The 27,483-nt window shown below is 38.7% G+C and overlaps 2 protein-coding genes across 6 annotated transcripts in view; both read right to left on the reverse strand.

Moving 5' to 3' along the window:
* stim1a (stromal interaction molecule 1a) overlaps positions 1-1,326 on the reverse strand; it is a 36,841-nt gene extending 35,515 nt beyond the window's left edge. For 2 of the 4 annotated variants that reach the window (XM_032590329.1, XM_032590328.1), the window contains exon 1: positions 1,179-1,326. The gene's annotated coding sequence lies outside the window, so the exon portion shown is untranslated. The remainder of the gene's footprint in view (positions 1-1,178) is intronic. The other 2 variants (XM_032590330.1, XM_032590331.1) reach the window with 2 other exon arrangements.
* A 1,365-nt stretch (positions 1,327-2,691) lies between these two features.
* Positions 2,692-27,483, reverse strand: LOC116737276 (alpha-2-macroglobulin-like). 2 transcript variants are annotated; one of them, XM_032590325.1, is made up of 36 exons: positions 27,413-27,483; positions 25,911-26,091; positions 25,638-25,794; positions 25,447-25,499; positions 23,752-23,772; positions 23,271-23,436; positions 23,093-23,177; positions 22,846-22,993; positions 22,213-22,330; positions 22,017-22,126; positions 19,911-20,078; positions 19,559-19,786; positions 17,982-18,045; positions 17,690-17,835; positions 17,294-17,443; positions 17,035-17,178; positions 16,850-16,931; positions 16,573-16,729; positions 15,472-15,697; positions 15,068-15,194; positions 14,667-14,788; positions 13,822-13,873; positions 12,956-13,039; positions 12,609-12,785; positions 11,956-12,031; positions 11,520-11,676; positions 10,493-10,567; positions 10,045-10,207; positions 9,777-9,964; positions 8,549-8,761; positions 8,215-8,333; positions 7,095-7,185; positions 6,924-6,992; positions 6,732-6,837; positions 6,538-6,576; positions 2,692-3,352 (listed from the first exon to the last, which is right to left on the reverse strand). In XM_032590325.1, the coding sequence occupies exons 1-36, from the start codon at positions 27,466-27,468 to the stop codon at positions 3,348-3,350; spliced, it is 4,323 nt and encodes a 1,440-aa protein (XP_032446216.1). In that variant the 5' UTR covers positions 27,469-27,483; the 3' UTR covers positions 2,692-3,347. The 2 variants fall into 2 exon arrangements, with proteins under 2 accessions (XP_032446216.1, XP_032446213.1); XM_032590322.1 differs by lacking the exon at positions 27,413-27,483 and adding an exon at positions 26,204-26,321.

Raw genomic sequence — 27,483 nt, forward strand, 5'->3', positions numbered from 1 at the left:
GTTCTAATTTGTCAAATGGCCAAAGTGGTGAATATAATCAAATAAAGAGAATAGGGCATAATAGAAAGTTTCTATTTACTGGATGCAAATTAATTTAATGGTATGTAAGATCTCCACAAAATGTGAGCAAAAACAGGCTAATTGATCAGACATAAAAATACAAGCTATTATGGGTTTCAAGTAACTCTCACAAAAGGTAGATTAAAAAAAGAAAAAAACAAAAAAGAGAAAAAACAGGTAAGCATACTCCATTGCACACTTAAGGAAGTACATACCATGAGTTGTCTGAAGAAAATAAACCAACAGAAATAAATGTATATGCATTTGACACAGAAAAATATGTATTCCAAAACAGAACAGTTGTTGTAATTAGTTCCACTTTGAAGACATTTTTTGAGAGAGTTGGACTAAAGTGAAGCTTTAATATAACGGTTCCAATTTTCAACGAAATATCGATTCATATATTATAATAAAGTCAACAACTAACAGAAAAACAGGAAAATTCACTAGAACTAAGTGTGGTCTCTATATGATAAGGTAATCAAACTGTTATGCAACACTGAGGTCTATACTAAACCGTGTCTGACCAAAGTTTGTACTCATATGTAACTGATTTCAGTTTATCTAAAACCAGCACGAAAATGAATCGGTAAAAGTAATTTTTACGAGTTTTGTGGTGCACCCACTCATTTCTTCAGTGTCACTGTAGAGCCGTTAGCTTGGCTTTCATTCAGGAAGTCACTCAACACTTTTATCTGCAGCGGACTTTTCCTGCCGTGAAGGGCTGTCTTTCAAAAATACGTTACTTCAAGAGGGAAATAAGGCTGCAAAGTGACAGCAGCCTGCACCGTCTGCTTCTTTTGGCTGGGTGTCTGTCAAGGCAACGGCAGGCTAGCTAGCTCAACAACTCGGGTTACGAGGAAAATACAAAATATCTTCACACGAAAAGAACACCTTTGTTAGACTTAAGCCCTAAACAATTATCCTGTAGGTCTTTACTTTATAAGTTTATAACGGCGTCGACATGCTGCATTTTTTTGAAGATGTACATTAGCCACAGGTGACGTGTAGCTAACCACGAACGTTAACAAGAGGAGGAGCAACTGTAGTTTCAGCTAGGCTAACATATATTGCTAAAACAAGACCATGTTTATAACAAAAATATGAATAAAAGTTACCTGTCATGTATTACAGTCAACAAATACTGTTATTTCAGCTCAATAGCAACATTGCAGCTGATGTCTGGTCCCGCGGAGTAGAAGAGCAACGTTACTCCACCTCCTGGTTGAGCTCTCAGTCTTCAGACAGCCTACAGACTGAACCAAAAAAGCCGCAGCAAGCTCGTCTTGCTCTGCGGAGAGGAAAACCGTGTGACGACCTACATTGCCCCTTAGCGGCTGGAGTGTGTAATCGACATCGCTCCATGCATGTGCAGAGAAAGTGAGCCATCTAGTGGACACGATGAAGCGTTGCACAACCATTCAAGCAAAACAACCGTTTTGAGCATCCAGCCACCCGTGAACAATGAGACTTTACTGATACATATTTAGATTTAATCGGCAATAAAACTTAGATTCACATTAAGAAAAAGCCATACATTTATATTTGCAAATTAAAAATAAAGTTTACAACTTAAGATAACGGTTTAAGTTACACAATTTTTAAAACATGTACTTACATAAACATAGCTTGTGTCTCTAACAAAACATTTATTAGCTCCGTTGCAACTTAAAATTTATCACATAATCCCTAAAATAAAATAAAAAAAACAGTCCTTTAAATAATTAAAATGACTCTCTGGTGATCTAAATCTAGGGCTGTAACGACTCCTCGAATGATTCGAGTACCTCGATTAGTAAAATTCCTCGAGGAAAATTTATCTGCCAGCTTCGTTAAAGTATGTTTTATTTTTGCGCATCGTGTTGCGCCCGGGTCATTATTTGTGGTGGCAGCGCTTTCACTTCCGCCAATGCGTGATGTCTTCATATTCAACAGAGCATTCCTAAGGAAGAAAAACTTGACAATGTCCCCTATTTATCCTCTATGTATTATATTTATTTATCCTTCTACATTTCTTTCTTTCTTTTTCTAAACCTTTATTCGGTGATGATTAGATGTCAGCTGCGTGTCAGGGCAAGGCTTAACGCGCTTGAGCCACGTTGTACACGTGGCCCTTCCTCCCGCCACTGCTAGCTGGAGGCTAAAGCTAGTCGCGCTTTTTTAGCTTCGCATTGAGCGCGAGCAGAGCAGACGCATTACTTTTCTGTGACCTTTGCTGTTTTCTTGCTCTTTCAGGCGTTTTGTTGCGTTTCAAAGAAATCCGTTTTAAAGCATCACTGACTTTTAGCATGGTGGATGGAGGATAAATCAGCCTGTGTTTGGATGCAGTCACCACTTGGAGCAGGCTTTCAAAGCGCGAAGAGTCGTTTCTGATATTTGTAAGATTCAGAAGCTTTAAAATTAACATCCATATTTTGACAGCTGCCCGCTGCGCCAGGTCAGACACAGCTCCAGGTTCTGGTGGGACCATAGAGGCGCTGTTAGCAAGGCTAACGTTTTGAGAAGCGGTGAGGGACGGTGGTTCTGTTCCATGTCCAATATGACTTAAAAAAAAAAAAAAAACCTGTTAGCTTGGATATTTTCTTTATCACCTCTTTGTCGCGCTCTTCTTTTCCTTTCGTTCCTGCTCTCGGCTGTCATACTTTCTGTTGTCCTCCGTCGTCAGAAATGACTCCCTGATGCTCCTCCCCCAGTGCGTAAGTCGCGTCAAACTTGGACCAATAATAATCGAGCATTCATGATGGACGTTTGTCAGAACAGTTTTTCAACTACATCACCTTATTCATTCACAAAAATACAAAACATCTATCGGCCCCCAAAGCGCCGGGGCGAAATATTTACATTATTTCTGACAATAGTGTATTTTATTCTTACTCAGTCTCACCTTCATCCTGATCACAATTTTTCCATAAAGTTGAGTATTGTTTTAAAATATTTTTTATAGTTATTAATTCTACAAATGCAAAGATTCAATATTATTGAAGGTCATAATGCACAACCAATTTGCTGCTAAACTAATAAAAATGTTAGGATAAGAAGGGTTGTATTAATAATAATCATGTATACACATGCACAACTTTGTCTCATATGGTCAAATGGCTTAATCATAGCACTGTGAAACATTTTTAAGGATCAGTTTATTTTATTATATTATCCATTATGCTTTAGTTGCATATGAACATAAAAACATACACTTGAAATGTGATATAAACTGTAAGAGACAATTCATGTTAGCTGTAAAAAGAAACTGAAGGAAATTTGGAATCACTGATGGCTCAGGTCAGTCTTCAAGCTGCAGAAGAAAAAGAAAAGAACATATATCACTATTAATAATAAGTAGAGTTCCATAAAATAACCAAGCATGTGTTGTTGTTTTTTTAAATACAGTACTGTAGAGTTTAGCAAAAGCCTAATGCTCCGCCGATTGCTGTACGCTTTTTTTCTACAAAAACGCCTTATTGTGTTAGGTGACCTTGAAGGTTTCTAGAGAGGACAAAGCCAAAGGGAAATATGCAAAACCTTTAAAAATCAAAGCAATTTCAATTCAAGAATACTATGAAAGATTTTCAATGGTTCTGGCCAAGGGTGAAAGTAGTTTTGAATTCTTGCTGGTAGCATGACAAAAACTGTCATTGATTTGTTGTTTTCTCTTGCTTGCTAAACCCAAACAAATAAAAACAAAACAAACAAACAAAAAAAAAGCAAATAGAAAATAATGATTTTTTTTATTATTATTTTGATTGACATAAGGTGAAAAGTTTAGAAGTCCCTTGTCAAGAAAATCCGAGCTCATCCCACTTCCCCATGCTGGAGATTTAAGTTTAACAGTAATAATAAATAAAGTTATCTTTAAAATGAATCACTCAAGTGACTTCAAGGCCCAGCAGTATACTTAGGTGTCAATAAAATAAATCTGGTTGTGTGTGTTGTTTTTGTCTCATGCAAACTTTGCTTTAATTCTACTTTTTTCTATCTAATCATAAGAAATCATAGTCAGTCAGAGAGAGTCATTAAACAGGAAAAGCAGGTTTCCTGGAAAAAGAGGAAGTTTCCAGCCTGCAGATTTATAAAAATAGCTGAGACTATTCCTTATTTTAAAGCATGAAAGTTTAAAGAATGAAATCTAAACATTTTGAGTAATTTGATAAGATTCAAAGTAAAATACTTATATTAATATTGGTTTACTTGTAATAATACTTACACTTACATTTGTGGGAACACTTACAAGAAAAACAAGTAACTGTAACTTTGGTATCAAATAATTAGAATCATTGATTATTCTTGGTTTCATTTTAGAAAACATCTGTAATAACTCACATTAGGATTATAATAAGAGTAATTAATAAGTTATAAAATTATAAATGAATTATAAATCAGAGAAGCTAAAGAAAATAAATGTGATAAATGTGATTTTGACATTGAACTTGAAATGGTGTAAAAGGTGTAACTGCAATTAAACATCACTGATATGTTGGAGGTAGAGAGTAGGTGAAAGGTGAAAGGCAAGGAACTAACAGGAGAGCAGAGATGATCAACGCCTTATTTAGGTAAAAGGTTGTGCAGGCAATGGACATAGGAGGTTGAGCAACCCTGAGACATTAGCACAGACATCAGGACATAATGTCTGTAAGACAGTGATGGATATGAGATCATCTGTCTAAGCAGACAGCCAATGAAACAAGCCCAGCAACAGTGCTAGCCAAAGAAACCCTATAAAAGGTAGGTGCAAAAGAGGAACCGTTCGTTGGATCCTCCGGGCAGCTTCGAGCCAAGAGATGGACAAAGAACTCTGCAGCTGAAGAAGAGCCGGGGCCACGGAGCCGAAGACTGTCCTTCTCATGGAGACCAACCCGTCTGGCCCACAACCTGTGGCTTCGAATCGCACTTCTCTCATCGGCTGGGTTCAGACCCCAAAGACAAAGATGAAGACAAAGGCAAAGACAAAGAAGAAGAACTGGTGCCTTTTTTCCTGCCAGCACCAAGTCCTGTGTGACCTCACCATCCATGCGGAGAAGAAGATCATCAGACCTACAGAGATTCCTGCCTTCGCCGATCAGCATCTTCCTCCTGCTGCAACACCTTCCTCATCATCAGGCCAGGTCTGGGGTTCGAAACGCCAAACTCCGTCCGTCTCTCTCAAAGGTTCCCTTTTTTAGTTCTCAGTGTCAGCAGTAGGGAAAGATAGACTAGATGATTGATTTTACTTATTTGATTATTTCTGCTACTGAATTAAGCTGTACTGACCCTTGCAAAACTGCCTTACTAATAAAATATTTAGCATAAAGAAAATCTAAAAGATGTTGTGGACATTCAGTTAATGAGTCACCTTAAAGTTCTTTGATGGTTGTAAAATAGCTGTGATGTTTGATTCTGGAGAGGAAAAAGTTTAAAATGTTTTTAGGTTGCTGGTAGCCCAAATTTAAAACGTCATCCTTGGGACTCGCCCGAGTCACTAAAACCTACCTGGTTCAATAACAAATGCAAGTTGTAAAATAGAGAACGAGCGATCGTTAACAGGTGTGCTCTGTGAAACTAGTTGGCTGTAGGCTGCTCAGTCTGGCTAATTCACAGGGGGAAGAAGGGTGGGACACCTGGATGTAGGCCGTCAGAAAACCAGGCGAATCGGTTCTCGAAACCAGCTTAAACAGAGTTTACTTCAGTTCTGGGCAGGGTAAATCCCGGCAGATTTAGGAAACTCAATTAACCCGTTAGAAGGAGAGCTGGTAGCACATCTCCCCTCTCAGAAGAGGAAGCAGAGAGTGAGACAGTAGAGACAGAAGGGGGGGGGGGGGGGGGGGGGGGGTGTTGCGCAACAACACCCTGCACTAATTGGCTAATAGCAGAGCTTTTTCTTTTTCTTTAGCACTTTAGCGTTTTTGCCAACTTTGAACATGTTTAGCGGTAAATACATTTTTCCAGATAAATTCTAAAGCACTACTTTACCTGGCTGCTTGGTAAACCTTCAGCTTAATAAAGTTCAACATTTTGTGTTGACGTTTTCTTAGATGAAGAAGTTACAGTAGATGCTTATTTTCATGCTCTTATTGTGAAGTGGGTGGGTCCATTTACACAGCAGTTCCATTTCCTCTCCTACTACCATGAATTAGGCAAAAATCTGAATTGGTTAGTAATACTCAACAACAATAAAACTGAAACTATTATTGAAACGTCTGAACCAAAGAATCACCTTCTGAAACGCAAACCGTTCAGGTAGGTGTGCAATAGCAAGTTTGACCCTATTGAGGGTGACATGCTACGTTGGAGCATTAGGGCCTGCTAGCGTTAATTTATGACTAATGCTTTAGGGCTAGCACAGTTAATTTAATTTATTTAGTGGTGCCAACCACTGGACGCCACAAATAAATGTTTTAGTCTGAGTCTAACCCTAAGACGTTTTGTGCATTTCAATAACAATAAAAGGAAAAGATTTGGGCTATTAATGTGGTTGATGTTAATTATGTCAGATATTTTTTGTACCTTGATTAGCCACATTGTATTCCTTCTCAGTCCGGTCAGCTAGAAGAGGAAGATAGTGATAGGAAATGTGTTATTTCATTTATCTAAAAGGTGACTCAAATTGTGTTTTGTTTTGTAAGAGGATTTATCTAAAATGTATCTAAAAGGTAATGTGACTCAAATTGTGTTGTGTTTTGTTTTGTAAGAGTATTTACTGGGCTGGTAGTAGTCATAGAGGGCGATCACTGCTGGTTTCAGGTTCTCAACGGGAATCTTCTGCAGGAGCTCCAGGCTGTGGTTGATGGGTGTCCCCTTCACAAGCTGAACAGAAGACAAAAACAGAGATTTAACAGAGTGACAAATTCATCTGTCACAATGTGTTGTTCTGAGCTGCTGGTTGGTCTCACCCCCGCTAAGTACACCACGACATGGTCGTTCTTGTGTTCTACCCGATCCACCAGCAGAGCTTTCTCAAGCTGTGAGCAGAAGACATTCAGCGGCTTTATTATCACTGCCAGTGTGAGATCAGGTCCAGAGTTCTGCTGACACCTGGGTGTTGAAGTCACTGCTTTACTCACGTTGGTCAAAGACTGCGGGTCGGGGATGAATCCTGAGAGCAAGGTGATATCCAGGATCACCATGTTGGTACTCTCCTCTTTCCCACTGTACCTGCAAGACAGCAACAGACTGTGGAGTAGTTGAAGTGGAGAAATATAATCTCTATTTGTTTGCAGGGACTTCATTTTATGCTAAGAGACAAAATGTCCGCAAAAAAGTCCAGAAATAACACAAAGCATTTCAGCAAAAGTAAAGCTCCATTTGAATAACATTGGTTGAAATAAGATGCCAAACAGAATTGTGTCACTCAGCGATGAGAGGTCAGATACAGACACTCCTAACCTCAACTTGCTGTGCATACAAAGAACATACTGTATGGCCTGCTTATTTGTAGAAGGCAGGCCAGGCAGCTTGGTGAGAAGTTGACAAAAAACTGCAGGTGCAAAAAGTCTGACACTGAAGAAATACAAGATGATCACAAGAAAGGGATCAGCTCACAGCTCCAAGGGAAGAGCAAGGAGCAAGACTTCCACTCCCACAGTCGAGCTCGGTGGTGGAAGTATTGTGGTTTGGGGATGTTTTTCTTAAGGTGTGTTACAAATTCACCAGATGCAGAAGCAACTAAACAAAGCCATGAACCCTAAAATCTACATCCATCAGTCTCACTGAGGTAAAAATAAAAAGTTATTTGACAAGCAGAGAGTAGAATGTACAGTGACTAAAGTACATATCAAAGTAAAAACTAATTTCTACGAAATAATGACTAAGATAAAGATATCGAAGCCAAAAAAGTGGTTGCAACATATTGTTATATTCAAGGCTGCAGACCCAGAATCTTATCTGATGGTAAAAAAGGCTCCATGTTGGTCTCTTCAGACCAAATCACTTTCTGCCTCTTCACCAGAGAGTCACCCTGATGGTTTCGGTAAACTCTAGTCGAGCCTTGATCTGAGATTTCTTCAACAGTGGCTTTCTCATTCCCATTCTTCTACAAAGCTTTGAGTGGTGAAGAACCTGGACAGCTGCTCTGCTGCTGAAGCTTGTAACTCCTTCAGCGTCGTCATGGTGACCTTGTGGCCTCCCTCACAAGTCTCCGTCTTGATGATGGATTTAACTGAACCCATGATGTTTCTGACTTACTGCGAGACGAGCTCCAGGCTGGCTTTGGGTGGTCTGTGAGAGGAGTCGTACTTCAGTAAAACCTCCACGCTCATAGTGGTGGCATCAGGAGGAGGAGGGATGTTGTAGTGCTGAGAGATCTGAGGAACGTAAGAGAGGAGAGTTTAGTAATCCTTAGAAAGTGAACATTTTACTTTTGGCTAACTTTGCACATAAAATCTATTAATTATGTGTACTTGTTAATTGTAGTATTTGTTTATATTTAAAAAATAAAAATATACATTTTCTATATAGTTTCAGAATTATTGAAATGAACAAAAGTCACTTTCCTTCATGATGGGAAGCTGCCACCGACCTGAACTGAGGCACATCCAGTCCCCTTCACCTCCAGGCTGTACTTTCCTGCCTCACCCTGCAGAATCTTCTCCTGGTAGAGCAGCTTGTTGTCTGGGGTCACATCAAAGGTCAGCGGACCACTGGGAGACTGAACTGTCACTGTGCTGGAACCTTCAGGACTGAACACCAGACTGGAGTAGAGGGACAGAGCCTGAAGAGCCACCACCGTGTCCTACAACACACAAAATACAAGACAATGACAGAACCAGGTGTTTACCCAGAACTATATGAGTATTGATGTTGTCAAGTAGCGTTTGTAAGCCTAAAACGCAAACAAGGAAAAGAATCTTTTCCAAAAGAGAACATTTTTTGAAGAGCCTAAATTCCTTTAGACAACTGTCTTATTTCACCATGTACCCCAGGGCTTCCCCAGAAAACCAGCAGAACCCAGTAGTAGGGGAACTAGAACAGTCCACCAGCAGCCTTCTGTGTTACAAAACTGTTCCAAATGGACAGAAAATGTAAAAGGTACAGCATTGAACCAGCTCTAGTTACAAAGTAAAATAAAAGAAAAAACACCAAAAAAGGACAATGATAAGGATTTGCATGCTTAACTAATTTCATATCGTACAAAATTCAAGTATTTCTAGTCACAATTTTTCTTCGTTTAGTTCAGATGTTTGGTGTAGTATTTTGATATTCTGGTTGATTGTTATTTATCCAAGCAAAGTATTTCCAAGGAATTGGATGAAAAAGAGCCATCAGTGATTGACTGGTGGTGTAGTTTGTTTACCTTATCAAGGTGCAAGTGCACAGCGGGTACCAGAACACGTACTGAGTGAACAGGTGTAAGATGTAAATGCACAAAACACACGTTATTGTTTGTTCTCAAAGATAATATGATCTCATATCACTGCGCGCTCCACTCAAACCTCTGAAAGAGCAACTAGGTTGAATCATATTTGCGGTTTGCATTGACCTTGTATGAGACGAGGAAGCAGTGTAGCTTTTATAGTTAGACTGAAACACTGCATGGAGACTTCTGGAAGCTATGTTCAGTTGGAATATTGAAAACCAAACAAGATGTATAATCACACACTTTGGCTGCTTTTACTTTCCCCAGTCAGATTAAAAATCTCATTGTCTTTTGAACATGTTAACCTTTGGGTATGAGGTAAGACAGTTGTAACCCGGGTATAAATTTTGATATGCTACACAGTGTTGTCATATGAACATAAAACCAGTACCTGAGTGGAGGAGAATCCTCCGTAATAGTTCTGCTGAGTCGTCAACCACCGAACAATCCCTGAGGCGTAACCCAGGTCTTCAGCAGTGTGGGAAGCAGAGAGTTTGGCCAGCAGCACATAGGAGCTGATCTCCACAGACAGAGAGGATGATGTTTCTGCTGCTGTCTGAGACCAGTGGATGAAACCACCTAAAAACAACCATCCAGAAACAACATGACTAAAGACTGATCTGATCTGGTCAGTCGCTTCCAGCAAAACCTCGACTCACCGTCTTTGATGGCCACAGAGTCGAGGTGCTGCAGGAGGTGAGCTCTGGTCTCCATGTCTCCAGCCAGTGTGAAGACGTACGCCAGCAGAGCTGTAGTGTAGGTGTTGCTGAAATCATTGATGGACTCTTTGAGGCACAACAGGCTATTTTTCACCACAAGATCCTTTGACAAAACAAAATACAACAGTGTTGATTATTTCAAGTCTACTGTATATTGATTTTTGAATGAATTTCTTTAGGCACAGTTTTAACCTTCATTCTCAAATTTATCTCAAGTTGCTCACACAATACATAATGAAGCAATCAGTAAACAAAGAGGAGTCTCCTTACAGTTAAATAGCTGAATCTTAATTATAACATGTTTATTTAATCACAGGCCAGGATTTGAGAACCATAAAATTACAAGATGTCAGGTAAAAAATGTGAAGAATTGTTCAGATTTACTCACATCTGAGGATATTTTCATCTCCAAAAATGCAGCGGTTATGTAAGCGCTTAGGGTCACTTCATCAGACACTCCACCCTGTGGAGACGAAACATCACAGAGATTTGGTTATGAGAGGACGATCACTATTCACAGATAGGCCAAGTGGAATGTTTATTACAGATCCTTTGCATGCTTAGCCAGCATCTCACATAAAAAATATATTTTGGTTTCAGAAAAAGCAGTTGTAACAATCCCGGCAAGACATTTTGTGCAACGTCTCTGATGTAAGCCACAAATAAATCATCTTGGGTCATTTTTCCTATGAACCTTCAGGTGTTTCTCAGTTAATTAGAATAACATGCAAATGTTTAATTACTCCATTAGTGAAAAATCTATCATGCATTTTTAAAAATTTTTTTAGAAAAAGTGAATGTTAAAAAAGAACAACAGAAAAGAGACCTCACTGAGACAAGATTAAATGTTAAGTTTAGTCTATGTTTAGGCCTAATAAAACAGTATGGTCTAACCCTAACTCTACCCCTATGGCAAAAGGTGGAAACTGAACATAAACATTTTAGGGGTCCACACAAAATACTGCAAATTATGCAGGAATGTGAAAAACCACATAGAGCTTCAAATGATTCCTTAAAGAAAAATTACAGCGTTGTCTTTTAATAGGGCTGCACAATATAAAAAAGTCAGCTGATGGCAATAATATTCATAAATATTGTGACACATCTTCCTCTCATCGGTGCACCCATCACTCTGCGACTTTTAGCATTTTGAACAATTTGTGAGTGATCACATATTCACAGTATATTGTGTAGCCCTATTTTACTAGATACTTAAAATAGAAATATTGAAGTTGCTGTGAATTCTATAACAATAAGATGATAATAATAACTTGTCATTCTACCTAGAGGACTTAACGTAAAACGCTGTCAGTTGTTTCTCTCAGTTGAAAGTATTAATATCACATTTTGGATTATTGTTAAAACCTCCATTTCTGTTCTTGTCCCACGTGAAATGGGCCAAGATACCTTCATACCTTCATTCTGTTGTTGAAGAGACTTCCTGACTGCTGAAAGCAGCCGCTGTAATTTTGATTTTGTTCCAGCCAAACCTTTGATTGTTCGAGTTTTTCTGGGTCGATGTAGACAAAAGATTTAGCTTTGGAGAAAGATCTCAGAACAAAAGCTGTCAGCCTGACAAAAAAACAAAGAAGTATCGCATTTAATGAGTAAAACCGATGCAATCATTAGAAAAAATGCTATACAGCAAACAGTTACTTTTTTGTGTGTGAGTTTTTCGATTATGATTGAAAATGTGAGTAAGAAAACAAGTATCAAGACCAAAAACCAGCAATGCGAATTTTTATGTTTATTTTTGATCAAAATTCCTGATTCCTCAACCCAGTTCTGTGTAAATGTCATGCTTTGATCAGAGTAACAGAGTGTGTTCAGACTGGTCAGTGATGTTCTCACCAGGTGTTTCCTGGTCCTGTTCCAAATGTGCTGTATGCACCGTTTCTGTCTTTGTAGTTCAGCTGTCTCTGGTAGCCTGTAGAAAACAAACAAGTTTACATGAGATATGAAAGTTAACCTCCAGAGTTCACTAAGAAACCTTTTATGTGTCTGTATATCTGTGGAGAAAACGAAGATACTTTAATAAATTCTGCTCTATGTTTTTGTGTCCAAAACACTTTCTACACAGTTTTTATATGTCACTCTTTTTGATTGTGCTCAGTTTTCAGATTTTGAACACGAAGGGTAAAAAATAGTTGTTTTGCAAGTTTCCATTGCTTAGTGAGACTCCCTGACCATAGAAATGCAATTAATGTTGGGACTGACTTATAATATTTCAAGGTTACCAACTAAGTGCATTAAATCTCAAACTTGCAATATTATACATAATGCCTGTACATATAAGCATTTTCTAGTTACTCTTTGTAATTGTTGTATGTACAACAATTGCTGAGTAATGTACGCCATGTTACAAATGTTAAGGAAAAAAAAAAACTTAGTAAACATCTCACCTGCATACAAGACTTTACTGGCACAGCTAAAAGAAACATACTGAAGCATAATCTGATGTGTTTGATTTCTTCAGTTGCATTATAGAGCTGGATGAGACTTACCGCTGCTTAAGAAGTTGGACGCCTTTTCTTTAATGGCTGGGGTCAGCTGATTGGATTTTTCTAGATATTCAAGGATGTAGATGTTGGGAGCCAGCAGTGCCATGTTCTGCTCCCCACATCCGTACGGCATCTGCAACAGGCCATCCAGGTTCTGCAGGGCGCGGCCAAGAATGTCACCTGTGATAAAAACGTAGAAACAAATTTTACTGCACTTGACGGAGATTTCTGTATTTTAAATATTCAGAAGGTTTAAAAACATGTAAAGAAGCTCATGGCAGTACAACAATATGACTGGAGGATTAGCAGACAGTTGGAGTAACTGTGTTTGGTTGACTAAAGCAGTTTACCCAGGACTGATACCGCAGCACGGCCTGATCCATCAATCACATTTTGAGGCAGCTGTATTTCTGTTTCCTCAGTCAGAGCTTCTCCTGCGTTTACACAAAACATTCAGAAGAGCAGTTTTAAAACACAGAAATCATGCACCTAGTCAGAGAATCATGAATCATGACAGAATCACTAAAACACTCTAATCATGTAACATTTGTAAATCTGGTACCCTACTGTTTCCCTTCTGGCCATAAATAAACAACTAAAACTGGAATATTGAAAGATCTATGTTAGGCAGATCTAGAGGTGAAGAAATGAAAGTGATTTAGTGACAAAGTGCTGTCATGTCTTTAAAGAATGTGGTTCAGTTTTGATGGGCTTCTGCATCATGTGCATTTGGATCAAGAGTGTTGAATTCACAGTGTTCCGCTGTGTCAGGGTGGAGAACATTACTTTTGGTGAAATGTCACTGTCTCACTGTTGGTTACCATATTTATAGATCCACACACTATCTTAAGAGAGAAATGTCAATGCTGTGAGTGATCAAAAAATTATGAGGTCAACAGGTCAGCTGTGAAAATAGGTCATGCTGCCAGTTTAACTTTAATTTTGAGCATCCAGAGTGCCCAGATGAGGGAATCTTTATCAGTCTGAGCTTCAGAGCTGTGGAACTTATGGCAAAGTTAAAAAAGAAAAAAGAGTAGTTCAAACAAATTAAGGTAATAATAGTTTTGGATTTTTTTGTCTCTTCCATTAAAACAACAGCAGATATACGTACAACAATGTGATGTGAATACACAGGTTTTCTCTGATCATGCCTGTCGTTTATCTCATCTTTATGAAACATTTGTGACAATCTGTGCTTGGTTAACATCATACTGACCTTTGGGGCAGAGCAGCCAGTTGTGTGTCTTTACTACTTCAACTCCTTCAGCCTGACAGAGATGAGAGATAAAAGTCGACAATCAAAGAATGTTAGATTTCATTATTTTAGGTCTTAAAGGGAAACTATTATCCACAACGTGTTTTTTGGACTTTTTTTTTTTTTGGTACTTCCATTTGAGACTCTACTCCTTCCAGAAACAGTCCAAACAGTAAAAAGAACATAGAGTCATTTTCTGGCCAGGAGTTGGTGTTTTTTGGAGATGTTTCAAAACTCTCCAGAATATTAACTCAGTTGACAGGCACTGCCCTGTAACCTAGCAACCCAAGCGGAGCTGGTCAGCTGGTTTTTACCGCTGTATAAGACATGTGTTTTGCTGTTGACTTAAACAATTCAGAAACCGCTGCTACATCCTTGATAGTTGTGCAGGAGGCTCCACTTCTGCTGCTCCTGGGTTTGACTCAGGACCAAAGATGTACGGTTGTATAATTATGCATCTGTTTTCAGCCATTTTATTGTGTATGTAGTGCGAGTGTAAACATCCAGCAGGAGTACATCCAGCAGCTTATTTACATAAAAATGACAAAACCTTTTATGCAAATAAGGTAGCCTATTCAAGGTTTATTTTTTTAATGCAAATAAATCTTAAAATAGCTCACTCTCAAAGGAGCCAAAAACAGGCAGAAATGGGCAAGTGAAATCTCTTTATCTCAGAATGATTTTGTGCAAAAGAATTAATGGACATGTTTTATATCGCCCATACATTTATCCTTTTAACTTGTTCAAAAGGAAGTGTAACAGGTACCCTTTAACATTTTAAAAAGATATTCTTTGATCAGACCAACCTTTACAATCAGAGGACGGGTCACAGTATCGATGCGGCCTCTGTCTGGAATGCTCACAATCTCGTTGTCACAGGAAGCGTGAGATGGAATGGCCTCAGCGGTTACAGTCACATTCACAACCCCTAAAAAACATCCACCAAGATCATCTGTTTACATTCTGTTTACAGACTGAATGTAAACAGACAGTAAACAGTCTGTTTACAGTCTAGTAAACAGTCTGTTTACTGTCTGTAAACAGACTGTTTACTGAGTCTGTTTACTCAGTAAACAGACTGACCGAGATCTCACTGGGTTTATAAAGAATAAATAGTTCTGAAGGGGAAAGGAGATCCAAGTCTACTGACCTTATGTAACAACTAATATTCAAAGTTTGAATAAAAGAATAAAAGTCTCATCCTAACCTAAGGCTGTGGGATTCATGGTCCAGCTCAGGGTCTTCCGCTCATTGGCACACAGACAGGAAGTGTACTGATCCCCAGAGAGGGGGGTGAGGGTGTAATGTGAGGAGGGGGCTGCAGTCACTTTAACCTGTTAAAGAAAACAAGTTTAACGCTCTGGGCTCTGTGTGGATTCGTCTATCGTGTTCTGCGTGTGCTTCGTACATGTGCAACACATCTTGGACATGTTGAACAATCCAATAGCATGTTAGAACTGTCGAACATACTTCACCTCATATATGAGCTACATTGCAGCTGCAGAAGCAGCTAAATTTGGTTTTTGCAGGACATGTTGCTTGTTTTCACTGCCATTGAAAATTTCAATTACTGCTAAACATTGCAGTGTCAGCAGGTAAATCAACCCTTACCATGATGCATTTGGTCAGGTAGTTGAAGACGGTCGCCTTCAGCTCAAAGTTCTCCCCCCGGATGATGGAGTAGGGCAGGGTGAGCTCCAGGAAGAAAGGCTGGAAGACAGTAAGCTTCTGACGAGGAGCCAAACCAAAACCCTGAGGGGACAAACAGAAAGTCTCCGTCTCCCAGGTGGTGATGGTGTCTGGGACAGACAGGGACATGTCCTTGGTTCCAGAAGGCCTGGATCAACACATACACAAACAAACTGTGTTAAACTGTGGATCACACTTCATTAGGATGAGGGATAACACACAATACACATATTCCTTGAAGTAGCTTCTACCATATATTTTAACAACATATTATGTTTATTTATTTTGGATATTTAAAATGTCTTCCAGCTCCAGTGGTAAATGTTTGTTAGAATTTAAAGTTTAGTGATCATTAAGAATGTGTTCTTGCACTATTATGCTATTACCATTACATTACTTCAAAATGATCTGAAAACAACAAATATTGTCGTTTATCGCGATAAATCTGGGACAAGTTAGTTGTCCTGACCGGCCTGCCCCACCGCTACTCACCTAGAGATTAAGAGCCTTGACCTACAAATTTGAGGAGCTAACTTAAAGGTGGCCCTGTGTTTAAAAAAAAATAAAAATGTTTTACTCAATAAGGGAACGGGCATAAACATGGATTATAAAAGATGGGTTTTTTCAGTTCTCATATTCATTTATCAGTTTAAAAACTGCTTTTTCATGTTCTTCATAAAACATGGGAAGTTTCACTTTTTAATTTCAGATACAAACTGTATTTGTAGAAATGTTTTGGTAAAATAACACAAATCACTGATAAATCTGACATTTCAGTACGCACTTTACAGACAAAGTTATACAGAAATTGATTAAAGTATGCATTTTTTTCAACATGACTGCGAGGAACACTGGAAATGTTCACAAAGTAAGCCCAGATTAGGGCGGCTGCCTTCACGCCCATGTTTCTTAGCATACTGACAGAGTTGGACATTTGCAGGTCAGTGCTAACTCTTTAAAAGTGCTGCCATTTAAATGTATTTACCCTGTGGGTGCTGTGGGTGATGAACAAGCAAGTCTTACCCAGTTTCCACAAGATTCCATATCCAGGTCTCAGGGAAGAAGGTACGAACTGTTTCTACTGGTTCAGGAGCCATATTAGGGGCTGACGCAAACGCTATACCCGGTGCAGCACCGACATTCATTCTGCTCATCTGAACACCATACTCTCCTCGTATTCCTTTAAAAAAGCAGAAAAAAGTAAAAACAAATATTAATAAAAATTGGCCCACTTTCTGTTTTTAAGGTTATTTCTTCTGTTGTAGCACTTGACAAGCCGATGGTTACCACAACAACACACCTTGATAATATTCTCTTCCTTTGAATCTGAGACACGATGGTGTTCTCAATACCAAATTGGTTGCTGTTTTCAATCCTACATTCTGTACAGTTTTAGACAAAACAGTAAAAAGTACATAAAATGGCATTTTAAAAGAAGGTTGCATGTTTTTATTTAATATGTTTTGTTTTGCTGTCAGTTGGTACCTTGAAAACTGAATGGGCGTCATCTTCTCTTCCACTTGGATAAGGTAAAACATATCTCCTTGGCCTCACATGCAAACATTCGACAGGATCTTCAATCTGGTATGGTATATATGTTATTTTCCTAACAGGCAGCAAGGAAAATATCTGAAAAGAAAAAAAAAAGTTTAGAGATGGAAGGGTTTTTCTCCCCCTTTGGTTTTTTCATTTCAAAACATGGAAGATATGTGTGTGAAGAATGCTAAATGTAGTTAGCTGTTACCTTGTCTTCATTCAGAGTCCTTCCAGGCTCCTTGATGAGAACACTCTGGTCAACGGCGCTGACCCCACACAGGGAGTTGGGTTCAGACGTCAGCTGTAGCTTGGTCACCTCTCCTGGAACAGCCGGAGACGGAGAGAACTCCACAGAGACCTGACAAGCACACATGATGTACACATAATATTTACCCAATAAATAGTGGAATCTATTTTTATAGAGCAACCTTTGAGCTGTTAAATAAATTTAACTTTCGCTTTGCAGTGTATAAACTAAAACTATTTATGTAACATGCTTAACATGAAATATGTTGCTTTTTTAGAAACTAGCAGAAGGCTAGTGTCAAGATTAAGATGCAAGTGTGATTTATATTTGGTGCGACGTGTTCTCTTTTCTACTGACCTTATTACTGAAGCATTTTTCTGTAGAGAACTCGGCGCTGTGAGCGATCACATTCTTGCTGGGGAGGACAGCGTAAGCCACAAACTGGATCAACGGTGCCATGTCAGGAGACACGGTCAGCTTAAAGGACACCTCACCCTCGGTCACTGGAAAAGAAAACAGTTTTAAACATGTAGTTACCTTAAAAATAACAATCCAGCTATTCTTACGCAGATCCATTAAGTGCACTAACACATGAATTCAAATCTGACAAGAAATGTTTTGATTCAGTGGAGCGTCAGTCTTCACACACCTGGTTTATCTTCCACTTGAACTTGTGTTTGTCCTCCATCGCCAATAGCTCCTCTATATACGACCTGAGGATTTTTAGAGAAATTAATGCTATTAACAGCCGACAAAGAAATAACAAACCAAATCTGTCTCAGTGTTGCCCCCCCAGTAGACCTATCCAGGTCGGTCCAGGGTGGCTTTGATATGTTGGCAATCTACTGGATAGTAGCCACAGCTGTGCTGAGGCACACTGACAGTTGAATGAAAACAAAACAGAAGTGGTTATTTTTGACCCAGAGGAGGATCACACAGCTTTAGCTTTTTACAGCTAGAAACTTTAGATAACATAAGTTCAGGAGGCCTCCAAGAGCTTGATAAAGACAGTATTGGTTATGTCCTCCATATGGCAACAGTCTTCTGTACTCTCCATATGTCTGCACTAAGTAGTAGGTTTACAAGACGTAGGCCACCTCTCCTGGATGAAAGAAAACATCCAGAACTGACTAACATCTTACAGACCTTAAGGGAAATTTTTGTGGTTGATCATCTGGTTTAAACCATAACCCAAAACACACCATGCTTTCAATAAAACATGGTGGTGGCAACATCATGCCCTGAGGTTACTTTTCTTCAGATTTAGCTAGAGTTTTCCCAGAACTATGTCTGAAAAAGAATCTGTGGGTTGACCTGAAAGAGGCTCAAGACCCGAGATCGCCTCACAATTTTAAAGACTTTTGCAAGGTATACGAGGTCAAGTTGTGAGATGTTGACTCTTAATAAAGGCTGAATGCTGACACTGAATCAAAAAGTCTTTAGGTATGAACTATCCACCCATCTATTGTTATCCACTTTTTTAAGATTGCAGAGTTGGTAGGTCCAGTAAGGAAACCCAAACATCTCACTCTTGGTTCAGGAAATGGGATTTGACCCTGCAACTGAAGGTCTTCTGATCACATACCTGGTATTGTTCCAAAGCAACACAGGCAACACAAAATATGATGGTAGGTTGACACTTGCTCAAGACTGTGGAGATGACAGTGGACCTCCGGAGAACATCTCCCATACTCTCTTCCTTCACCATCCTCGGCAACACTGTTTCTACTGTGGATCACTTCTGGTTCCCAGGAACCACCCTGAGGGGGTTCCTACTAATAGACACTGTTCAGAAGATGGCTCAACAGAGTCTTCTTCCTGCAGCAGCTCAAGAGATACAACCTTGCACAGGAGCTGTTGGTCATCTTCTGCACTGTCATTATTGCGTCTGTCCTGTCCACATCCATCATTGTCGTTTGACTCATTTGCAAAGCATGAGAAGTCCAAACTACAATGAGCAATTGGGTCTGTGGAGAGGATCATCAGGGGTGACCTTCCCTCCATCCAGGACTTGTACAGGTCTCGGGTAAGGTAAATGGCAGTGTGGTACTAAGAAATGTGGCTCATTTCTTAGGACCACAAACTGTTTAAATTCTGCCTTCAGGTCAGCAATCAAAGCACTGCTTGCAAAAACTAACCTCCACAAAAACAGCGTTGTCGTAAGTGGAGTCCATTCCAATACTCATGAGATAATTGATAATAGTGTTGACCAGAGAAATTACTCACCAGATACATAAGATCCACGGATCCCTGTGGTTCACGCACAAAAGTGTAATCAATGGAGATCTCCACCTCTTTGTCACATGGAAGTGTTGTGTCGGTCTTTTTGATCTTCAAGGAGCTGGCGGTTTTAGTGTCATCAGAAGGAGGTTGGGACTGCTGAATTCTGTGATTTCCTCTCTGAATGTGAGTCGATCTAAATGCAGGGTACTCCAATGTTGGTGAGGAACTTATCTGTTTGTACAGAAAACAAGCTTTAGGAAGAGCTGACGGTGGTTACAGGAGGTAGGTAGAGGGTTTGTTTTTTTAGGGGGCGTTGTGTTCTAAAACCACTGTTTTAGAGCCTTAATTTACTCACACTGAGTGAGACATCTCCACTAAGTGTTTCTGTGCTGAGAGAGAATGTAGCAAAGCCATCGGTGTCAGTTGTGAGGTTCTGCAGTAAGTTTGGAGACCAAACATTACCCTCAAACAAGTACAGCGACATGTCAGGAATGGGTGTGTCATTGTAGTGAACAGCCTTGACCTATAGAAAATACAATTTTGAGTTAAAAATTGACCAACATGATTTGAAAAAAAAAAACATTGTACAAAACCATACTGTTGTGAAAAAACTATCTGCCCTCTTTTAAAAGCCTCTTCTGGTTTTGCTTTATTGTCACATTTAAATATATTAGATCATCCAATAAATTTTAATATAAAAGATTATCAGTAGACACAGAACGGTTGGACAACAACTTTAAAATTCTTCTTAACGACAGGTTTGTACTTGATTAGTGTTGCACTGACTTTATATACGTTCCACCGGTACCATCCAAGTTTGGATGAAGTCTGAAGTCTGAAACAACGAGCACGCTTGCTACGTGTGATGTTATTGCGCCCTCTACTGCACACGAGGGACGTTTTCAAGTTTTTTGCAGTTCACATTAGGATTTCACATGCAAGTTTTACATATTTGGAAAAGTGAACAAATACGTAATAAAAAATTATCTCACATCGGAAGCTTTAAGCGCACTTTTGTCTGTAGGTCACAAAGGGACGGGTTATATTTGCCTCCAAAATTTTCTGAGGCAGAATTTATGGTTCAATTAATCATGGTAAGTCAATCAAGTACTGAGACAGCAAGCAGGTCCAGACCATAACGTTTCACTGTCGGTGTTCATTTACTGAAAAGCAATTAATCTTACACCAGGTGTAACGGGGTGCTCACCTTCCAAATTGTTCCACTTTTTTCTTGTCAGTGTACAGCATTTTTTCCCAATAGGTGTGCAAATCATGAGGAATTTTTTTTCTTTTTATTTGTCAAATATGAGATTGTCTTTGTGCTTTTCTCTGGTCAGCAGTGTTTTTCTTTTCCTAGGAACTCTCTTGTGGGTCTAATTTCTTCCAAGTCTGTCATACTGTTGAATCATGGAATTTGGCTACAGCTCAAGCAAGTAAGGTCTGCAGTGCATTAGATGTTATTCAAGTTCTTTTGTGACCTACTGGACAAGTTCTTGATGCACACTCGAAGTGATTTTGATATACCAGCCATTCCTAGGACGGTTCAGCACTGTTCCATGTTTTCTCCAATGATTTTTAGCTGTGGGTTATTTGAGTTCCAGAGCTTTACAGGGGCGGTATTATGAGTTTTCCAGGAATATAGTGCCATTTCATAACATATTTAAGTGACTGTTACAATCGGTTGTTATAAAAATACTGTATATCAAATACGACAAATTTTACATCCTGATTAAATGCCTTGAAATCAGGGCTTTGTCTCTTTGAAACATCTGCTCTTTCTGAAACTCTACCTTTAGGAAATCATCATAACATGGCTCCTCCAGGGAACTTTTAACGTTTGTTCCAGCATAGCACTGAGAAATATCTTGTATAATGAGCTTAGCAGACGTGTAGTTCCACCAAACTTTTGCTAATTGTTGCTACAGTTAATGTAAAGAACAAAAAACTCAATTTTACACTGTACCGGCCTTTTAAAAATTGCTGTGCAAATTTTTCAAAAGTGAAACATGTCATTGATTTTATTTGTCTGCTTTTGAACTACGTTACACCAGGACATGATTGGTTGCTTTTTAAGATATTTTAGTCCACTTCATCTTGTCAGACAATGTGTTTTTAAATTATTTTCGAGTTTTACAAGTGTAGCAGTAATTATTCCTTTGTGGGGTTGGAAAAATGTAACATACTGTTCAAAAACTGTTTGCTTACAGATAATCAATTATTTAAGAAGTGGGGTGATCAGTTTTGTTTTTTTTGTTTTTGTTTTTTTTTACACAGAACCAGGTTGTTTTCCCATAACACAAATGAAACTATAATTTTAAAACTATATTCTGTCTTCATTCAGGGTGTCCTTTTCTGATATTAACATTTGTTTGGTGATCTAATGCAAAAATTAAGTGTAACAAAAAAGCAAAAAATGTGTAAGGGGACAAATACTTTTTTGATAACTCTTTATCGTTCTTACTTTTCCTTCTAAATTTGAACCTTGGTCATAAATCTTGGGAAGATCAACAAAAGCCAGCTTTCCAATTACATATGAAATCGCTATTCTCTTCGCTTGTGAGTGAGAAATACCTGAATGTGAAAAGAATATTCCATGTTATGACAGCCATCTTATCATGACGGTCATTGTGAAAAAGTATGCTTTAAATAAGACTTACCTGTTCCCTCCTCTTCCATAGAGGCACTTACATCAAGTCTGTCATGTAATATCTTTTTGTCAATTTTGGTGAAACTTGACATTTTAAATTCAAACATAGTGCAGCCTGTTTTGTCCATCTGAAAATTCAAATGACAAAAAATAATGGTGACCGATCGAACAGATAAAAAGTTGAAACAGTCCATCGTTTTAGACTTTCACATTTCTTTAAAACGAGCTCCTTAAAATAACACACTGAATTGCACATCCTGTTCCACTCCATCACTACATGACAGAAACATTAGGGCAAGCTAATATCACAAGTTAACATGGCTTTCTCTAACTTGCAGTTAGCTCAGCTAGCCACTACTTGGATTTATCACTAACTTAGTAACCAGTAAGCTAAATGAAATATGGTTGCTAAATATGGATGTCAATTAAACATTAGAGTGCTCAGACTTGGAATTAAATTCTGGCTGGGTCGAGGGAGAAAAATGTGCCGATCTATATTTTAAAAATTGATCAAGTTTCACATTTAACCTAGTAAAGATATAAACGGCCTCTAAATCAATAATAGAAAAAGACTGACTCTTGTTAATGCTGATTGTTTGAATGAAACAAAGTGCTGATTCGTTCCAGCAGTATGTGTAACTACCTGTTTTGTCATCGTTTCACAGGGAGGCGTTAACTGAAGGTCTTCTGGACTTCTGGGCAAACCATATGATAAACCATAACCATACATCTCAAGAGGTCGGCAGACCTTCACCGTAACACTTCCTGGCACAGGCTGTCCGTATGTATACCTGGGGTAAATTGGAGCAGATCAGAGTCACCTACTGTGAGGAACTGCTTAAGACTGATTTATTCTGGTATTTATTTGCTGGAAAATAAATTGTACTTACTTTGAACAGACTTTAGTTTCAAATTCTTCCTGCCCAACACTGACTTCGTCTTTTGCATCCACGGTTACCGAAAATTTAGGCAAAACTAAACACCAAAACGGTATGTGTTAACAAGAAGATATAAAGAGAAAAGACCCTGTCTAAAACAATCAAGAAAAAATATATATTCCTCACATACCGTACTTTTCCACTTTGAAGTAGTGATGGATCTTATTTCTTTCAACTGTCACAGAGAGTCTGTAGGTTCCTTCACGGGCTTCAGAGTTTAAATTGTAGGAGAGCTGCAGTATTGTGCTGCTGGATGTTTCATTGAGCCACTGTCCAATCCTGTTGTTGTTTGTATCCTATTTAGTCAAGTACATCACAATGAGAGATATGTACCATATGTGTCGTTTGCACATCTCACAGTACAAACCTCAACAGTAAAAACTTCAAATTGAACTCATGTTGACTCGAGTTTCTCTGTACTTCTTAAGTGCACTGAGATGAACTTACGAGGTTTAAAGTGAAACTGAAAAGTTGTTTCCTGCTAACTGCACCCCTGGATAGTTGCCACAAATGAAAAAGAAAATGCCAGCTGTGGCAAAAAAACCCTTCTAAACTTACATGTGAAACTGTTTATGTGCTTAAAACAAAAAACATGTAGTGCGTCTTCTTACCTCGAGTTCAATGATGTTGTACTGTTGGACAAAGAAGGGAAGAAGGAGACTGAGTTAAACAAAAACCTGATTAAACATGACAAATTTCATTTTCACTGTGTGGTGGCGTAATTATTCCTTTTATAGTTTAGAGTAATAAGCTCAAATGATTAATATTTTTATTATTGCATGACGTTCCAAAGAAGGTCCTTCTGGGAGCAAAGCAGTGAATAGAAGGCAAATTAACAATTCAAGACTGAACACAACATTTCCTGTTGAAAATGGTGGTGTCAGCATCATGCTGACACCACCTGCTGTGAACACCTGTTCAGCTGTTCACAGCTGAAGGAAAGCTGGCAGGAGATAAATATGAAGGAATCCTAGAAGAAATAAATAAATATGAAGGAATCCTAGAAGAAAACCTGCTAGACTGCTAAATATCGGGGCAGTAGTTCATCTACAGTGTTGAACCTACTGCCACAACTAAAATGGAACAGGTTAAATCAAAACCCATTCATGAACTACAGAGGCTCAAAGTCCCAAATCCAATTGCATAACTATGGCAAAACTATCATCTGACTGAATTTGATCTGTTTTACAAAGAAGAATGTGGAAATATTCTTCAACAATGCAGAATGAACAGTTCAGAGAAAACATTTAAAACTAAACGGTTAAATGTAAACTAATAGTCATTTATCTGAAACATGTAGCAGTGAGTTCTGGTTGTGGAAGATATTAGCACTGTGCTCTGTTAGCTAACACCGGAAACAGAGTGCTTTGAAAATGGACATTTATCCTTGGAGCTTTTCCGCATTTTCTTATGTTACTTTCACACACTTTGTGGTATTTGTTAGTGCACGGAACACTAAGTAGTGTTGTTTTGTGAAAAGAAAAATGACGGAAATTTCATTAATCAAGGAATGAGAATCTGTTTCAATAAGAAGAGAAAGATTAATCTTTGTCTTTAAGTTTCTTTATTCGAAGGCAAAAGCGTTCGAAGACCCGTCTCACTGAACACAGTCAGGAGAAGAGCCCTGAATGGAGTCACATCACATGGTTATATAGTCACAGCAAGGAAACACCCACCCAAAGTCTGATCTTATCTCTAATGCCAGATGGACCACAAACACATCTTACCCCCACCTCATCAACTATCCCTCCCCTCTTGGATGATTTTATGGCAGGGAAGAGAGCCAATAAGGATTTCAGGAGAAATTTCTAATTCTTCTTTGTCAGTGACTCATGGGCGCAGGGTCAAACAAGGATACAAACTACATTCCACACATGTCAGTCCTTTAAGACAATTATGAGGTTAAGCATTTTACCCAAGATGTCTTCAGGTCTCTTATACGATCACGGTTGCGAAAACATCTAAACGTTATCTAGAAACTTCTTTAATGGAAAAACACATCTTGCAGAAATACAAAAACACAGCAGATATAATCAGTAAATAAATGGTAAAAAAAAAAAAAAAAAAGTATCATCAGTTCCATCAAAGATGAAATAAGGCTAAAAACAAAATGTTATATTACAGTATTCAACTCCTCTGATGTTTGTGGGGTAATTGCTGCACATTTACGTAATTTTTCCACCAAGAAGAATATTTCCAAAGAATATTTCCAAACAAAGTTTCAAGGAATAATCAAATTAACCTTTTGATTTGTTTGGACTCTAAATAGATTTGTTATTTCTGAAAAAATAAATGTATCCACTTACCATCTGATTGGCGAGTCTGAACTTTGTATCCATTGAGACCACTCTGAAATGAACTAAGAGATGTTTTGAGAAATTATGTGAGATTATTTGACGAAGCATTTCTACTGTGCTGTATTATTTGCAAACATCAGTGGGTTTTCAAAGAGAACATTGATTGAAACAGTTTTCTATTAACCAGATGTTCCAGTTACCTGTTTGTCCAGGGAGGTAGATGGGTTTGTCTGTTTGGATTAAGGTCAGTGGTTGGTAGGCTTTGATCTGGACTTTCCTCACGTCTTTTGAGTAAAACGCGTTTCCTCGTACCTCAACCTCAAATTGTGTCACCTCTTCGTTTTCCACTGAAGGGACCTGTGACAACAAGATTTTTTTCATCCTTCCTTTTTAAAAACCTCTATTTACAATAAGCAATGGCTTATTTTTATGTGTGTACATAGATATCAAAAAGGTATTTATTGAAAGTTGACCTGGAACTGGATGCATTCAAGAAACTCCTTCCCAGAGGTCTTCTCATGAAGGATTATATTCTGTTCTTGTAATGCCAGAGTGACAGTCATGGTCAGAGTCTCATTGGGCTCCATGAGAATCGCACACAATTTGGTCTGAGCTCCAGCTTCAAGAATGGCAGGCATGGTCACCATGTAGTGTCTGCAGACAGATCCACACAGACAGCTGTGATCTCACTGCTCTGAATAGCCGCAATCTTTATTCAAACCCAATCAATTATGAATATTTGGCCAAAAGGTTCATATAAACTTACGGCTCGGTCGATATTGGAGCGACCCATGTCCCGCAGAAGAAGACCCACAGAGTCCACGTCCACCTCTGGTTCCCAGAAAGACCCATGACTGACTGTGACGATTCTCTCAATCACTACCTATTAAATAGCTGCAGATAAGAGAGACTCCACCCATCTTCACTCTTACAGCACAAAACTCCTACACAACAAACACGCTTGCTTTGATCAGACTTAACACTGAATAAAGACCTTGAGAAGAAGCTCTCTGACTTCTTATCGAAGTCTTTTAGTAACTTTATTGTCTGTAGACTCTGTTGTTCTCTCTGCCCTCTAATCCCATCTGCACTGTTTCACTAAAATGTTATTTTTTCATTTATTTTTATTGTGTCTTTGAATATGTCTCTACTTAGATTTATTGATCGAAGGTGACCTTGAGTGCCAAGAAAGGAGCCTAAAAATAAAATTTATTATTATTAATATTATAACAGCTTGACCTAATTTATTCACAAAATTAATCGACACAACTTTGATTTTCTTGTTCATAAGTGCTCATAAGTCAAGTAGGAGGATTGAGGTATGAAAGCTGTAGTTATAATTTTAGCCTTTCAAATATAAAATCAGACTTGAGCTCAGAGTAAAGGGAGAACCTGCTTGTCTCTGTTTACCCTGCTCAGATTACAAAGGTCACTGCAGCTCAGACTTTGTCTGCAGAACAGTCATGAGACAAAAAACAAGCTATTGTCTGTTTAATCAAACCTTTTTGAAATGTTCGGAGTGAATATAACATGATGCATGGTCAAAAATAAATTGTGGTCTACTTCACTAAGCTTTTCAACCTCAATCTATGAAGTCAATTACAAAAATGTTTTATTAATCCCCCATGATTGCTTAACGTCATATTGTTCAATTTCGTTCAAAGACATTTTGTAGATGATTGTGGCTGTGAGCAGGAAGGCTCTCCTGTAGAGGCTTGTGTTACAGCGCACCTGAAAAGGCCTCTAACTGAAGACCGGGTTGGTCCTGAAAGGTGCTTGCTATGTTTCCCTGCCAAGTCAACAGGAGTTACTCCAGGACCTTGATGATTGGGGATGTTAATGCAACAGGTCTATAGTCATTCTATTGTCATTCTTTGGTATTGAACCAAGGCAGGATGATGTCTTCCACGGTTCTAGACATGTTGGCTGAAGGGCTCCGATCGGTCGGGCTGCCAAAAAGTCCATATAAACTTACGGCTCGGCCAATATTGGAGGGACCCTTGTCCCCAGAAGAAGACCCACAGAGTCCATGTCCACATCTGGCTC

The sequence above is a fragment of the Xiphophorus hellerii genome, chromosome 18 (genome assembly GCF_003331165.1).
Source record: "Xiphophorus hellerii strain 12219 chromosome 18, Xiphophorus_hellerii-4.1, whole genome shotgun sequence".
Lineage (NCBI taxonomy): Eukaryota > Metazoa > Chordata > Actinopteri > Cyprinodontiformes > Poeciliidae > Xiphophorus > Xiphophorus hellerii.